The 17,303-nt window shown below is 39.0% G+C and overlaps 1 protein-coding gene across 4 annotated transcripts; it reads right to left on the reverse strand.

Annotated features, from left to right (window-relative positions):
- Nucleotides 1-698: 698 nt before the first annotated feature.
- lrp13 (low-density lipoprotein receptor related-protein 13) lies at nucleotides 699-16,690 on the reverse strand. Of its 4 annotated transcripts, none has more exons than XM_055162168.1 (21): nucleotides 16,557-16,690; nucleotides 16,297-16,452; nucleotides 15,177-15,392; nucleotides 14,774-14,959; nucleotides 13,682-13,897; nucleotides 12,791-13,020; nucleotides 12,131-12,260; nucleotides 11,671-11,861; nucleotides 11,138-11,321; nucleotides 10,481-10,693; nucleotides 9,752-9,935; nucleotides 9,086-9,287; nucleotides 7,896-8,060; nucleotides 7,096-7,296; nucleotides 6,202-6,751; nucleotides 5,126-5,245; nucleotides 4,932-5,039; nucleotides 3,629-3,862; nucleotides 2,470-2,842; nucleotides 1,160-1,265; nucleotides 699-769 (listed from the first exon to the last, which is right to left on the reverse strand). In XM_055162168.1, the coding sequence occupies exons 1-21, from the start codon at nucleotides 16,612-16,614 to the stop codon at nucleotides 746-748; spliced, it is 4,047 nt and encodes a 1,348-aa protein (XP_055018143.1). In that variant the 5' UTR covers nucleotides 16,615-16,690; the 3' UTR covers nucleotides 699-745. The 4 variants fall into 4 exon arrangements, with proteins under 4 accessions (XP_055018143.1, XP_055018142.1, XP_055018141.1 ...); XM_055162167.1 differs by having other exon boundaries at nucleotides 1,160-1,268; XM_055162166.1 differs by lacking the exon at nucleotides 699-769 and adding an exon at nucleotides 940-1,059.
- Between the last annotated feature and the right edge of the window lie 613 nt (nucleotides 16,691-17,303).

Consider the following 17,303-nt stretch of genomic DNA (forward strand, 5'->3'; position numbering starts at 1 on the left):
ACCAGTTTTGATTCTGGATTTTTAAAGATCATGCCCATTCAAGTAGTTATAACCATACACACAGAAAACTTTATAAGAGACCATTTTTTTCTATCTGCTGTCTGAATGAGCATTTTAAGGATCTTTTTTGCAGTGTTATAAAAATTTACAAAACTTAAATAGTTGAATAGTTTTGTTCATTCCTCAGAATTATTGTATACACTTTGCAGAATAGAGTTATTTCAGTTACAGAAAAGTACTTCTAATGGGTCGGGCTACCAAATTTATCCCAAGCTGAAAGGTGCATTGTGTAATTTTTCTGGTTGAGGATGTCAAACGCTTTTCTCCATTGAGATGTTGCTTTGTCTGGAATGTTTCACAGTATGGCACTAAACCTCTCCATTTTCACAGACCAAGTTACAGGTCAGATCTGTGGAGAATGTCTGTTTTTCTAGGTATTTTTTGAGGAATTGTGATTAAATGTGAGGTAGAGCTGTTTAATGTCATACTGTGGAGCATTACAGCCGAAGAAAATCCCTAGAAACAAGCAACCAAAAAATTACATAGTGCAGCTTTAAACTTATTAGCACTGCTTGTGACTTGGCAGATCTCCCATTTCCCATCAATGTAAAGCTGGAAACCACACATACATTATTTCCATTGGGATGTAAACTATTCTTATACCATCAAGACAAAAACGCAACAATGACACTCAGCAAAAACTCTTAAACTGTTTATTTAAAATTAGCCACCCCTCAATTCACTGTCAATTTACAGGAGTCACCACTTCCTGGAAGAGAAAATGCACATGTTACACCCCCTCCAGACATGTACAAAGGCCGTGTCTCATTCCTCTTTCCCCGCTTCCTTCTCCTTGATTCGTCTCCTCGATTCTGCAGTAAATGGTTGAGGAAGCCCTGCCCACAGAGGAGACACGGCGAGGAGATATGAACTCCTCACTGAAACCAATAAAAGTTAGATTCTTTTATCTGATGATTGCTCCTGAAGTCTCCCTTGCGTTTCCTCCTTCCTTCTGTGGTTTTCTTTGGGACACTGCTTAATATGACATTTGATTGACAGCTGAAAAATGGAGGATTGAGGAGAGGAATCAAGGAGAAGGAAGCGAGGAACCAGAATTGAAGCGCGGCCATATTTGATTTATGGTTGCAACTTTATTCACCTCAGGTTTGTCCGGTTCGGTTGGGGAGGTCTGTGTGGAGGGGCTGGGCTCGGCTTTGGTCTCGATCTCTGTCAAGCTTGTTTCCTTTACGACCGGGGGATCTGCACTACTGCAACAGACAAATGTATTTTTACACGTGATTTATCATTTGACAGCTGCTGATGCTTGCCACCCATAGTGCATTGTGTAACTTTTCTGGTGGAGAGTCTGCTACCTGCTTGTCTCCATAGAGGTGTAATTGCTTTGCCTAGAATGTTCCATGGTATGACATTAAACATATCCATATAGTATTTATTCATTCATGTGGAACATTCTAGACAAAGGAACAGCACTTCCATGGAGACAAGCAGGTGGTGGACCCTCCTCCAGAAAATTGTCAGTGCACCTTTAAGACTCACGATTTTATTGGCATTTTGTACAATAGTTTTATATCAAGATTATAAACGATTTGCTAATCATTATTTTATGGTAACACTTTAGTTTAGGGACAGGAAGTGTTTAGGAAGTGCTCATAGGGATGCTAGTTCAAAGTTATTCAGACTACATAGATATTTATTGCTTGTAGATTTTAAATAATGCCAATGAACAGTAATTCAAAGTCCTAAAATGATTAAATGGCCCAAAATGTCATTAAAACGTTTACAAATATTACAGATCTAATTAACCACTTACCTTTCAAGCAAATCAATTTTTAAATGACCGCACAGTTTACAACATCTTTATACATTTGCTATCTTTTTTTTTTTTTTTTTTTCATGAAATCAAGTGCTGTTAACATTGCAAATTGCAAATTTAATTCTAATTAAATCCGTAAGTTTTTGAAACTTCATCCTACTCCTTTTGAGCACCAGGTCCCAAATATATCATGTACATATCACTAAATTTGTTATTGTTTTTGAATCTTGGTGTACCTGGCTCAAATAAATAAAATTACAAGAAGAAACATTTTGTTAACTATTCTACTACAGCCTGTTCAGCATTTTTAGATGCTACAGAAATAAAGTTTGACTGGACGTCACTAAGAAATAATATATAATCATTTATAATATTCACTAACCATGTGAAGAACTGCTGTGGATTCTGATGGCATCACATCATTCTTTAGACCAATAATGTTATACATCTGGGGGAGCAGCTATTTTATAATGTTAAACTGCAAATTTTAGTGGTCACAGTGAGTTCTTGGTTCTAGCCACTAATAGAAATGATCAGGTCCAGCATTTGGGAATTTACCTTTTGGATATTCATGAAAGTATAATGTTCTCAATCGGAAAACCACCAATAGTGACCTTTTTCTCTGTTGATCTCACCTGGTTTCAGCATTCCTTTTCCTCCTAAAAAACACCAATGCTACAATGATCGCTACAAGTGTGATCAGCCCCACAGCCCCGTAGACCAGAGGCTCCTGTAGGCTCTTCAGCAGGTTCTCCTCACAGGATTCACCGCTGTACAGCAGAGAACAGACGCATTGCATTTCCCCATTGATCACCAGACAGCGCCCCCTACCGCTGCAGCGGGTGGAACTGCACTGCTCGAGGTCCAGAGTCCAAAGTCCGTCGCTGATGTTCAGGGAGGAGCTCTTGTTTTTGGGCAAATCGGGGAATGATGGCATAGATGGGGGAGATTTCTGGAGGTGCGTGGGGCCAGGAACCATATCTGATGACTTCTCATTTACAGGGAGGCCTAAATAGGACATGGTAAAGAGTTAAAGGTGCACTGTGTAACATTTTGGTTGGAGGCCTGTCACCTGCTCGTTTCTATGGATAGGTCATTGCTTTGACTTGAATGTTCCACAGTATGACATTTAACAGCTTTACATTACATTTATTTCAATCACAGGTGGTTTTACAGCTCAGACATAACTAGAAAAACAGACACAGACTGAGCGGGGTAGCCTTGACTTGATCTGGTTTGTTCTCCATCAAGAAAAGGGGCTTAATACCATGCTGAGAAACATTCCAACATCTCCATGGCAAAAAGCATTTGATGCCCCTCCACCAGAAATGTTACACAATGTACAACATTCTGTAAGCCTATGATGTTTAGAGTGTGTATTTTATTATCAAATAGTTTAGTATATTTGAAAGAAAATCTAAAATTACAAAAGTGGGAATTGTTAGTACTTGGGTCCACAATGATGAAGGCCAGTGGACAAAAACATTGTACGCAATAAATGTAATACCCATTCATTTAAAATTGCAACATATACAAGTGCACTGAATTTGAACCTCTGGCATGAAAAAAATAAAAATTAAAGGACTGTTCTGAATTGCCTTTCTAGTTGAACCCACTGTACATCTTCAAACATTTTGGTTTGTTTAATGTTATGTTCTTCTCAGTATACACCCAATTTAGTACAGTAATCAATCATGATAAGAGAAGTAACAATTACAGCCAACGCCTTTTGCCATAGACCTGTGAGCAAATGTAAATAACTAAATTGTATATTTAGTCTGTGTAAAGACCTACAGTTTTCGTCAGAGCGGTCAGGGCAGTCCACGTGTCCGTTGCAGAACTTGTCTATGGGCTGACAGGAGAGCTGGTCCAAACAGAGCCTGCTTCCTGTGGGACAGTGTTGCCGTGGAAGACAGTGGGTGGAGTTCAGGGGGGCGTGGTCATGGGTGCACCTGCAGGACTGCCCCTCCGCAGTGGGCAGGCACAGTTGAGAGCAGCCCCCATTGTCCACAGAGCACTGGTTTGAACCTGGAAAGAAGGCAAGGCAGTGTTATCTGCAATACAAAACTACAGCAAGACAATATGCACATGTAATAAAGTAAATGTTCCACAGTGTGACATTAAACAGCTCCATCTTCCATTTATTCAATTACAGGTGGTTTATAGGTCAAAAATACCTAGAAAAACAGACATTCTGACTGAGTGGGGTCACCCCTCCACAGATCTGACCTGTTGGTCTGGTTTGGTCTCCATAAAGATTAAACGATGTAATGCCATACTGTGAAACATTCCAGACAAACCATTTACATCTCCATGGAGAAAAGAATTTGACGGAACCTCCAGCAGAAAAGTTACACAATGAATGCACCTTTAAATACTGCTCAAGTACAAAGCAATTTGCCCTAACAGAAATATTAAAGAGGGGGTAATTTGCTTCAGTGGCGTACTAACTGTTAACAGATTATATATTCTATATTTGTAGACAAGGTTTTCTATGCTTTAGATTAGAAGTTTCACTTTCGTTTCTGATGCTGAGTCTACCCTCCATTTGCTTTCTCAACTCCACTTTCAGATTGCCATTACAACACAATCAGCGTGCATCCCCTAAATAAACTACTGCAAGTAGTTTCAGGTATGTCAAGTTGTTGTGTACAGCTTTGTATCATGGTTTGGTATATTTACGGGAGAACTGCTGAAGTATGGGTGACGTAGGCTTGCGGTTTGAGCATTGCACAGAAACTTGCAGCTAACCATAAGGAGGATTCAAATAGGGCTAGATGGCTAAATTACTGAAACATGCATGAACGACATCTAAAATCACTTCAGGGATGTTTCTTGAACGTTATAATGGTTGAAAAAAATGTTATACCTCTTTAAACAAAATACAGAACAGTTATTAACCCATAATAAAATGAATAAAAAACATGGCTTTACTCAATCCTCCCTCAAATGTTTGTTATTCTGTATACCAAGTCTCACTTATTCTATACTGGAATTTGAAGCACCAAAATAAAATCAACTTGAAAAACAACATAGAAAGGAAAATTAAGAGAAAAGGCAACATATGTTTAATAGCCATTTAATTAAGAATTACCACCTTTGTGGCTGGCTCTGCTGAACACCTTCAAACTGACCACTTTCGTACCCACTTCAAACCACATCTTGTTTTGCTGTTGCTCATCTTGGAACCAAACTCTGGTCTTATCTGAAGAATAATTAATACAAAAAAAAATAAAAAATTATAAAAAATAGTTAAATGCTAAGTTAATAACAAATAACCTTCTGTATTACCTCCAGTGGTCATCCATAGTGGCACATCGTCATACAAAGTCACAGCTGACAAACCATCACCCACTTTCCACTCTGTGTAAGTGACCTCATCCAACTGCACAGTGCTGATTGTTCCCAAACCTGTGCATGGAAACAGCGATTATTTAGAGTCTAGACACGGATATTTAGACATTCACTGCACTGGTTTAGAGTTTTGCCAGAGTGACTAGTGTTGAGCTGGTAACATTAAACTATAAACAACATAATACCAGTAAAATCAAAAGAACTGATTATTTTGAAGCAGACAGTGTTTGTGTCACCACGCTCATGCCATATACTTTTCCCCATCCTCTCCTATTGATCAACCTCAGTCAGGCTCAAAGTGGCTTAAGTAAAAAGTGAACTTTTAAAAGCAGGCAATTAAATTACTAAAATGTGGCCTTTTATGGCAAATTGTACACCAGTGTTCCACAGTATGGCATTAAACGATCGATATGGAGACTATCAGGGCAGGTTTGGTCTGAAATGCTACTTTCTACACCAATGCAACAGGCTTTCTACACCAAAAATGGCAGCTGTCCAGAGGAAACACCAGTCTCAACATCACCTGAAACAACAGTGTGGAGTAAGACAAAGGCTTAAAGAGGCTTTTCTATGTCTCTAGAGTTTACCTCCCCCTGGAAGCTGCCATTATGCTGCAGGACACAGAGGGAGACTTTGGTCCTGATGGCTACTACTCTCCTCAAACTGTGCCAACACTGGATCTGATGACCCATTTGAGCTTTCCTTTCTTTTATGTTACTGCTGAATGTGCTTAAATTGCCCCTCGAGAACAAATAAAGTGGGACTGATTGATAGAAATAGATAAAAACTGATCTTTGGTGAGGTGACTTTGCTTATAATAAGAAAGCCTGTTTTTCAAGGCATTTTTGTTCAATAAAAACACTACGTTTAATGGCATACTGTGGAAAATCCCAAGCAAAGGCATATCATGACAAAAGCAGGTGGTGTATCTCCAAATGCAAAAGAATTAAAGTATTATCAGAATCCTGACCAAAACTACAGATTTGTTCACTCTGTTGCCCAACATTACTCACTAGTATCTGCCCAGTAGATCGATTTCCCATCGCTGGTAAAGACTAGTGAGGTTGGGGTCATTGCATCTTTCCACACCACTCTCCTCTCTCCTCCATCCATGTCTGAACATTCTACGGTGGCCTCAGAGTCACCGCCCTGCACGACCAGATTAGCAAAACAAATGCACCCGCTCTGAGGATGCAACGCGATGGAGTCCACTCTCCCAATGCCGTCTTTGATAACTACAGCCATATACGCATTTGTAGTAGAAGTCACATGTATTCTCTGCTGTTTACTGCTACTCCAATAGACATTTAAAGTGATCCAGTCCAACGCCATAGCAGTGATGGTGTCGTCCAGGATTCTAAGCAGCTGGTGGGGGGAACTCAGGGCTCCATCTTTGACTTTGAGGTAGCTCAGTGACGTTGTGCTGTCGTCTGTTATGAATAAAGTGTTGTCTTTGAAGCTGTAATCCAAAATGGCTGCCTGGTTGATGCCAGAGAGTTGGAGAGCGGAGTGTTCAGGCCAGTCCTTCAGTCCCGTTGTGGTGTGTCGTGACTGTAGGTAGATCTAGGGGAAAAAAACAAAACATTGTACATTTAAAAGGGTTCACTGTATAACTTGTCTGGAGGGTCTGTCATCAGCTTGTCTTCATGGAGATGTGCCTAGAATGTTCCACAGTATAGCCATAAACTTAATCTCCATGGAGACTTCCAAGCTAAATAAGAGGTTAGAAATTTGTAGAGAGGCAACCCCAATCATTGTAAGAATGGATGTTTTTCAGATATTTTTGAGCATTAAATAACCTGTAGTTGAATAAATGCAAAACAGATTAGTTTAATACCATACTGTGAAGAAATTAAAATGAAAATGAACATCTCTATTGAGACAAACAAACCACTTTCTAAAATGACCTGAGTGACAGTAGAAGGAGCCAGCATGAGGAGAAGGGCTGTGTTGACTGAACTGGAGCAGGTGAGTCCATCCTCAGACAGCAGGAGGCCAGAGGGGCACTTGCACACGGCTCTGGGGCCCGGGGCCAGCACACACAGGTGGGAGCAGCCTTTATCCTCACAGGGTTCTTCTGTGGAGGTCTGCAGCAGCGGGTGCATTACCTAGCAAGAGACATTTAGACTTTCATTTTTGGGCAAGTTCAAATTACTTAAATTGAGAACATTTACCATGGAAATAGCTAAGTTTAATGCTATACTGTGTGGACCTTTATTCACAAAAACAAACAAAAGATCTCCATGAAGACAATAAGACTGCGTACTCCAGGGCGACAGTAGCTCAGTTGATAGAGCGTTTGTCCACTGATCCACAGGTCGGCGGTGCGATTTCAGCTCCCGTAAGTGAATGCGGTCATGTCCTTTGGCAAGTCTTTTAACCCACTTCGCCCCTAGTGTCTGCGTATATTGGTGTAAGAGTGTGTGTGTGTGTGAATGGGCGAGTGGCTCCTTGATGTAAAGAGCTTTGAGTGCATTGAAGATGGAAAAGCACTATAAAAAATTTACAATTTTCCATTTACCATGGCGTACACTGCACCAGAAAAGTTACAGTGCACCTTTAATTTGTCGAGGTTTAGTCTCTGTACTTTTGTATTCATCGCATACTGTTACCATATCACATAAGAGTAGTATTTGGAGGAAAACGCAAATTATAAGCAACATTTTTCCATTTCATTTTGGCAGGTGTTAGGATTGATTTCACTCACCTTTACTCCAAAAGGCTGTCTGGGCCTCTTGAGAAGCACTTGTCTGTTTTTGCCTGTGACTTTATTGGCTCCCTGCACCACTCTTCTCTTTGTTTCAGACCAGTACAGCATGTCATTGAAGACTGCTAAAGAGAAAGGGTTTGTGGTCTCCTTCATCTGTAGGATCTAAATATGAACACATTACATTATTTTTATCAGCTTTGAAACACCACATTTTGTCCATTTAAAAGGAATTGACCATCCACCACAACAAATTGCACAACAAGGTGCATTATGTAACCTTTTAGTTTGGAGGAGGGGTCAGTCATCTGCTTGTTTCTATGAAGATGTCATTGCTATGCCTGGAATGTTCCACAATATGACATTAAACAGCTCTACCTTACATTTATTAAATTACTGGTGGTTTTATTGCTCAAAAATAGAGGAAAAACAGGCATTCTGACTGAGCGGGGTCAAATCTCCACAGATCTGACATGTAAATTGGTCTGGTTTGGTCTCCATGTAGATGGAAAGTTTAATGTCATACTGTGAAACATTCCAGACAAAGCAGTAACATCTCCATGGAGAAAAGCATTTGACGGACCCTCCACCAGAAAATTTACACAATGCACATTTAAAATTCAGTATTAATTTGAACAAATTTGTTTTAGTCTGGTGACCAAATTATTTTTTAGCCAAGATTGAGTAAAATAAGTATTTTTATTGTTAGTCGTCAAAACAGTAATGCAAATTTAGTCAGCTAAATCCATAAAAATTTTTTGTCAACTCGAAAACATTTTTCATTATAAAATGTTCAATTTTGTTGGATTGCTTCATGGGACATGTACAGACGTATCTGGTTTGGGGCCCTGGGATTGAAAAATGGAAACTGTTCTATCCTCCACTCGTTCCTTCCGTGTATTGATTTATTTTATTTTTTTTTATAATAAAATAAAAATATCAAAGAGGGCTAAAATATGTACTTATATCAGAGTATATATATATATATATATATATATATACCTACAAAAATATATGTAATATTAGTAATTACTTCTTTTCATGTTGTTTTCATTTCATGTTAGTGAGTAAAAATATGCCCTTGACAAATGATGCATTTAACAGTTATGCTGTAGGTTATTTCTAAAACCTTCCATCTTCTAAATTTTTATTTATTTTTCCCACACACGCATGCGCGCACGCACACACACCTGGATGTCGTCCCCGTCCAGCGTGGCAGACCCTATGGCCCGGAGGCGCTGGTCGGTCCAATAGACTCTGTTGGAGATTGAATCCAAGGCCACTCCCACAGGCCACCCCAGACTGGAGGTCACCACAGCCCTCCTCTCTGACCCGTCCATCCCTGCACGCTCGATCTTCACCATGGAGCCAATCTCTGTCCAGAACATCAACCTGGTCAAAAAGAAAACACAATAGAATAGGCCCGCCAATAACAAAGTGAGTTTTTATTTTATATTAAAATAAATAATTAGAGAGTGATACATACTTCATATCCCGACAGAAATGTTTTTTAGATGCTGCTACTAGGGCAAAAAAATGTATAAAATTCTAAACCAGGAGTAAGTGTAAATCAGTACTGAATCAAGTCTAAACCAAGACAAGGGAATCAGTTAAACCTGGTCTAACCATGGTCTAAATTAAAGGGCCACTATGAAACTTTGGTAAACTTTGGTATTTCAAAACTTTTTTTTTTCTGTGAAGATGTTATTGCATAGTGCAGCTTTAAATACACAGCATGTAATTTTTCAACCATCACTTGTTCGTTTTTCATGGAAATGTTCCTTGGGCTATAATGTTCTACAGTATAACATAAACCTTCAGAAAGTTACGTATTGGACACTTTAAATCCTACAGACCCTTTCTGTGGGAGCAGAGCCAGAGATCTGGGTTGGTCCAGGTCTTCGTCCAGGATCACTGTGAATTCTGGACTCTTCACAGTGGCTGATGGAAGCTGAATGGCAAAGATCTGACTCTTTACTCCATCAATCCAATACAGGTTCCTCCCGAGCCAGTCCACAGCCACTGAATCAGCTCGAACACCTCAGAAAAAAAAAATAAAAAAATTGTGGACTTTGTTCTTTCAAAATTAAAGGTTGCAAATTACATTATTTTCTGATCTACTGGTATGTTATAATGTACCTGGAGTTGTGTTTTGTTTCATTCACACTTTTAACACAAATCCTGCATATTTAGGCTGAATTCTTCTTTCGGACTGAAAACACTCTGTTCTACCTTGTGATGTCATCTGGTAGTACGTCATTTTTAAACTCTGCACACCTTCACTAGAATCATTTGGATTATTTTAGCCCTGGAATTGCCAATCTGAACAAATCAGAACAATCTGAACAAAAAGTAAAGAGGAGCTGTTAACTTGAAAACTACCACAACATGATAACAAGGTGGAACGGAGCATTTTGAGTTTTGGTGATCTAGACAGACTAATAAAGGATTACTCAAACATACGTGAATGAAACTAAACAACTCCAGGTATGTTTGTGATGAGATAACAGCATTATAAACATGGCTTAAAGCTCACAAGAGTCAATGTTGTGTAATATAGAACCTTTAAGTGCATTATTAGGTACCTTTGATGAGAGTCCCAGTGGCCTTGTGGTCCAGAGAAGACCACTTGATGCTGTCAGAGTCCAAGCTGTCCCAGTAGACCCTGCGCTCTCTCCAGTCATAGTCCACGGAAAGAATGGCCTTTTTGGTAGAAGACTCCAGCACGTCCACACTGCCAGTACGAAGCCCCACCACAAACAGGTCACTCAAGACAGATGACAATAGCAGTGGCTCACCTGGAATGAACAGTGAACATCAAATTAGACTTTGACAAACTTTATTGATCCACAAGGGAAATTATTTGGTTCACACAGCTCACACATCACAATATAATATAATAAAGAGTAAAACATAAATGGAAACTGTACAACAACTCACTCTTATGTAACAGATAATACTCCCTACATCAAATGGCAACAGACGGGTGTCAAATGAGGCATACTTATATAAATGTGTATGTACAAATAAAGTACAAAAAATAGAAATATAGTAACATAATAAATACAATACATCAGCCACATACAAGAGGTTGTAAGGAAAAACTGTGCAAAGATGATATGATGTTTGACAGGACATTGGGTTATCTGTTACATATGGGTGAGTTGTTGTACAGTTGTTGGACAGTTGTTGTATATTATTGCCATTTCCACAAAACAAAAACATGTTACAGCTTATTTTACCTGAGATCTTGCAGTGTTGCCTATTTGCCTCCATCACATATCCTGGGTGGCAGTGACAGGTGAAGGAGCCGGGGAAATTAGTGCAGATGTGGCTGCAAACAGGAGTCCGGGCCTCACACTCATCCACATCCTCACAGGTCACTCCATCCTCCAGGAGTCTGTATCCTTCAGAACAACTGCAACGCTACAAGAGCATTCAGTGTGTTATACTAAATTTTAAACAATATCCATCGGTATATATTCAATTACTGATCAAATTATTTCTGGATTTGTGGTATAGTAATAGTGAATCCAGTGGATGCACACCTAGTATTTTGTATTTGCTATACTTGTTCAGTTGAAATTGAATACAAGTTGTTAAATTGGTTCAGGTACCTGTAAAGTAAACAAACATTTAACTCAACTAGCATGTAAATAAAAATACATTAGTACCAAACCAAAACTGTACTTTTCATTATCACCACCAAATTAAGTGCCATCATAACTTGAATTCAAAATGGTAAATTGACCATTTTGCAAGTCTTTGTACTCACGGGTCCCTGTGGTGTGCTGACGCAGGTCTGGGAGCAGCCACGGCGGTCCTCTTCTGTGCATTTGACCCCACAGCTCCCTCCTTCATCTGAACCATCCACACAGTCTCTAACATTGTTGCAGAACAGATCAGGGTCTAGACAGCCCCATGTCCGGCACTGGAACTGATGAGAGGGGCATTTCAGCACATCACCTGGAAATACATAGAAGCTCGGTGTAAATAACCAAATGAACCGCAACTATAAACTGAATTACTGATGTCATTATGTATTATTATGTTGCTGCCTGTAAAATATATATTTTTGGGGGATAATAAATCCCAATTATATCCCAATTAAAAACAAACTTTACTCGGGTTGTTAGGTATAATTTTTTTCTTATTACATGTAAGGCAGACTTATGTACAGAATTCTTTGATTGGGCTTACATTTTCAGGCTTAATTTTTATTAAATTTGTCTCACATTCCATCTCATCACTGCCGTCTTCACAGTCTTTGGAACCGTCACACCTCCATGATGCAGGGATGCACTTTGTTTTGGATTTACAGGTCCACTGAAACTCTCCACATGACACTGAAGTCACTGGGCAATTCTAAGAATAGAACAAATTAAAATCAACTGGTAACATCTTAAAATTACAAGCAAAAAAGTTCATAGTTATATACCCTAAAAGTGAAAAAAAAAAAAAAACTCAGATGGCCGAAAAGCTTTTAATTTTTTAAATAACATTTCCACAAACAGCCTTCATCAGATCTTTTTTCTAGCTTTGGATAACGGTATGGTAAGCAAGAACATTATCTGATGAAGACTTTTTGCCAAAACTAAATCTAAAAATGAAAAATATCTTTTGGACTAACAATTACAGGTTTTGCTTGTACTTGTCAATTGGAACTTCTAAATGCTCTTAATGTACTCTTTAATATTGCTTATTTACCGTTATCTCTTTTCATCACTGGGCCTCGAGGAACAAATTTCATTCTCTCTCGCATGCTTGAATCACAAAGAACCTTAAAATCGGCCATCTGAGTATGCATTTTGTCACTTTTAAGTTGTTACTTCTTGCATTTACACATCTACAAGAACTTTGTGAGTTTTCTGTTTCATTAGATTCAACACCCAAACCTCCTCATCTGTGCCATCTCTGCAGTCCTGGTCCCCATCACAGACCCACTCTTGCACAAGGCACTCTCGGCTCTGGGGGCAGCGCTGTTTGGTGGTGCACACAGGAGGCTTGGCGCAGAGGTCCTCGTCTGATTGGTCGATACAGTCTGGGTGGCCGTCACAGCGCATGGAGGCCGCCACACACTGACCACTGCTGCACCGGAACTCATCGTGGCTGCACGCTTCACCAACTGGGAGATGTGTAAAGTCAAATATAACCCCAAAGTTTTAATTTATTTTTGTTGCTTTTTAAAATGATATTCTGTTCAAAAGTACACTATATAACTTTTTGGTTGGGGGTCAATTATTTGCTTGTTTTTATGGATGTGTCATTGTTCTGCCTAGAATGTTCCACAGCACTGGCATAGCATTTAATGGTGCAGCCGGTGCCACACACCAGGGCCCACAGAGCTTTGAGGGCCCATCCCAGGCTAGGATTGGCCACCCTCCCAGTACAGACTCTAAACAACTGTCAACATACAGGACACGTACACAAATGTAAATTATACTATATCTATATATAGAGGATTTAGGTTTGTTGCACAGGGATGGGTTGAGATTGTGTGGATTGAATACTTGCACCAGGGCCTTGTGCAGCTACACTACCGTTCCACAGTATGACATTAAACAGCTTTACCTTCCTGCATACATTTACTAAATCATAGGTGGTTTTACAGCTCAAAAATGCCATTCTGACTGAGCGGGGGTCAAACCCTGCCTAAATATGCAGGGTTTGTGTGTTAAACATGTGAGTGAAACAAAACTCCAGGTATGTTTGATAAGGAAAGAACATTACAACATAACTCAGAAAATAGCATAATATGGGCCCTTTAATCTTAAAAATCCCCATACCACAGTTGAGTTCATCAGTTCCGTCCTTGCAGTCCCTCTCTCCGTCGCAGAGGAAGCTGGAGGGCACGCAGCGGCTGCGGGCATCACACTGGTGAGCGCAGCCCTCCACCAGCCCGGAGCAGTCCAGTTCATCTGAGCGGTCCTGGCACTGAGGGACCCCGTCACACACCTGAGCCTGATCTATGCACTTGCGCCCGTGCCCACACTGAAACTGATCTGCAATAAGCACAGAAAATGTTACAAATAGACAAGTGGTATGATGGACAGCATTTGATTAAGAAAATGCCCACTAACAAGAAGATGGATAGACCGCGACAAACTTTATTGATCTACAAGGGAAATTACTTTGCCGCAATAGCTCACACATCACAATATATTATAATGGCAAATAGGAAAAATATAAATGGTAATAATAAATTCAAAAATAGTAAAGAGACTGGTGTCAGACAAGGCACAATTATAAAAATCTTCATGTAAAAATAAAATTTAAAAATATATATATCTCAGTTATATACAAAAGGTCGTAAAGAAAACAGTGCAAAGATGAAGTGATGATTGACAGGACAGAGTTATCAGTTAGATAAAGGTGTTTAATTTATCATTCCAGCATATTCTGTACAGTCTGGACTAGTATCACGGTAGTGGGCTAGACAATCAACATTGAAAGGAGAATTTGTACAAGGCCATTTTACATTGTTGTCTCGTTTTTGTTTTTAAAATGACAATGGACTGCCTTGACATTAATTGGTGTGAATTTCTACTTGAATAAGATTTCCTTTTTCCTTTCCATTTTAGTTTTCCTGTGAAGGAAAGGAGTCTAATGGCTTTTTGGCTGCTCAAGTTATTTTACTTTAATACATCTATGTACTTATTTATCTACGCATTTATCCATGTCATTTTGTGTCATACATACATTTATAGAACACATAGGTTTTGGATATTTATTGTGTGATTGTTTGATCATATTTTTCTGTAAAGCTCTCAGTCGAGTCTTGTCATCATTTTAGTCACACAGAAAAAAAAGTTTGTCTAAATATCACTTGAGTATTGTCAAATTTGTAACCCAAGAACCACCGCACTGCACGTGTTCACCTTTAGAACATTCTGATTGGCAGTCTTCCTCATCTGACCCGTCCCTGCAGTCCTCCTCCCCATCACAAACGTGGTTATAGGAGACGCACTCAGAGTTGTCTTTACATGGTTTGGACGCTAGAGGGCAGCTCAGAGGTGCAGATACAGTTATAATATTTTTGTCTTCGGTTTCTTCATCTTGATCCTCTGAAAGGGGGAGTGAAAATAGAAAAATACAAAACTGAAATACAGTTAAAAGGAAGATTATTACTGGATGAGAAAAGGCAGCATGTGTTCTGTGTCATTAATGAAATTTATATAAAAAGATGACTGTCCCTCTACCGGAAAAGTTACACAATGCATCTTTAACATCGGTATAAAGTCTAGCATAACAGAAATACAAACACAAGCATTGAAACACTACCACACGCTGCCTCATCGGTCCCATCCAGGCAGTCCCTCTCCCCGTCACACAGGAAGTTGGCAGGCAGACAGCGGCTCTTGTTGTCACAGTGGTGAACACAGCCGTCACTCGTGGCTGTACAGTGCAGCTCATCTGACCGGTCCTGGCACTGGGACTCTCCATCACACACCTGCTCTTTATCGATACACTTCCTCCCGTGAGCGCACTGGAACTGGGCTAGAATTATACCAATAATAAATATTTAGTCCCATTTTTTCCACCCCTCTTTTCACACAGATTATCACAGTTAATCCGTTGTTTTGAAGCTTGATAAACACTGAGAAATCAACTTTTCTTAATCTTGGTTCTTGTGTATTGTGTTTTTTATTCCATTTTATTTTATTTTAACTTGTACATATACATATTTTTTACTTGTGCATATACATTTATACAACTATGCCTTGCTATTTTTGCTGCTTATTTAGACTATTTTATATTTTTGGCTCTTTGTTACTATTCTATATTGGTGATATACGAGCTCCTGTGTCCAAGTAATTTCCCTTGTAGATCAATAAACTTTGTCTAAGTCCAAGTGTATGTATCAATATTTCAGTTAAAGTTTCATCGTGTTCTTTTTTAATACTATTTGTGAATAGTGTCAAGTGTAGTTTATTTATAAAGCACATTTTAAAAACTACCACAGCTGTCCAAAGTGCTGTACAAAGGCAATTCAAAGGTGCAAATCTAATGCATACAAAAACAATAAAACAACAATACAAATGTTCCGCTCAGCTTGTGTTAAAAGCCAGTGCATATGAATGAGTTTTCAACAAAGTTTTTAAATTATTGGGCTATTCTAATACCCAGAGGAAGACTGTTCCAGGGTCTGAGACGAACTACAGCGAAAGCCAAGTGCCCTCTAGTTTTTAACTGGGACCTTGGAAGATCTAAATTTATCTGGTCTGCTGATCAAGGTTCTACTGGGAAGATGGACAGACAGAAGCTCAGAGAGACAGGAAGTGGCTGACCGATAGTGCTTTTGACAATCCTCTAGTATTTCTATATAGAATATTAGTTTTGTCAAGAATTTTTTTAAATCCTGAAATTTTCATTGAATCCATACAGTAAAAATTGCAGTTACCTTCAGTACAATCCGAAGCACAGTTTTCCTCATCAGATTCGTCTTCGCAGTCTGGCTCTCCATCACACACATGGCTGTATAAAATGCATTCTGAACCATCGGCACAGGCTTGGGACCCTCTGCCACACTTCAATGGAGCCGTCCCAGAAGAAATAACTGCATATAGCAAGATACTTTATGTTAAATAGTGTTTGGTGAATAACAAAGTATTTGGAAACACAGGACAAACAGTAAGGCAAGTTTTAAACCACTTGTCTCACCTTGTAACAGCCCTGATTGCTGTAATAAGGCTAAAGAAATTAAACAAACTAATCTCATAGCTACAAATAAAAATAAAACAAACCAAAAGGGACTAACCTGCTGCTAAAGGAACTTATAAGGTAACAGGTGACTCCAATGCAGGTTGATTGATTGACACATGAGTGGGAGGGGCTAAGGGTCTATTTAGAATGGCCTGTCAACATTTTCTTTAGCGTAAAAGGATAATGTGGTTGCTATTTGATTTAAATTTTGGATTTAAAAATAGAAAAATAAAAAAGAACACAAAGACCTACATGATTTGGTTAGGTCCAAAAATACCATATTAATTGTGTGTCTTTTCAAAACATCTGCATTTTGACAGTTTAGATAAATTCTGAATTATTAACTGCAGTCCAGCTCAATATTTAAACAAAATTTAAAGCAGAGTTCGCCAAACCTTTTCCTCCGTGGAGCTACAAAAACGATAATGCCAAAGAGCTACTTATTTTAGCGGTTACAAGAAACTGAGTAAATATAAGATCTACAACCTTGAATGGGAACAGTTAGATACCTAGAAAACATAAACCATTATCCATTTATTAGAGCAAAAAGTTAGGCATCAAAATAATTCATTACATTTTACATACTCAACATAATATGTAAAGTTCAGAAGTCCCTTGGGGAGCTTCTTGGAATGGGGTGAAGAGCTACTGGTAGTTTCTGAGCTACTGGATGGAGAACCCTGATTTAAAATAATAAGAAGGCTG

This window comes from Boleophthalmus pectinirostris, unplaced genomic scaffold, assembly GCF_026225935.1.
Source record: "Boleophthalmus pectinirostris isolate CB_2022bp ecotype Guang Dong unplaced genomic scaffold, ASM2622593v1 HiC_scaffold_4, whole genome shotgun sequence".
Classification (NCBI taxonomy): Eukaryota; Metazoa; Chordata; class Actinopteri; order Gobiiformes; family Gobiidae; genus Boleophthalmus; species Boleophthalmus pectinirostris.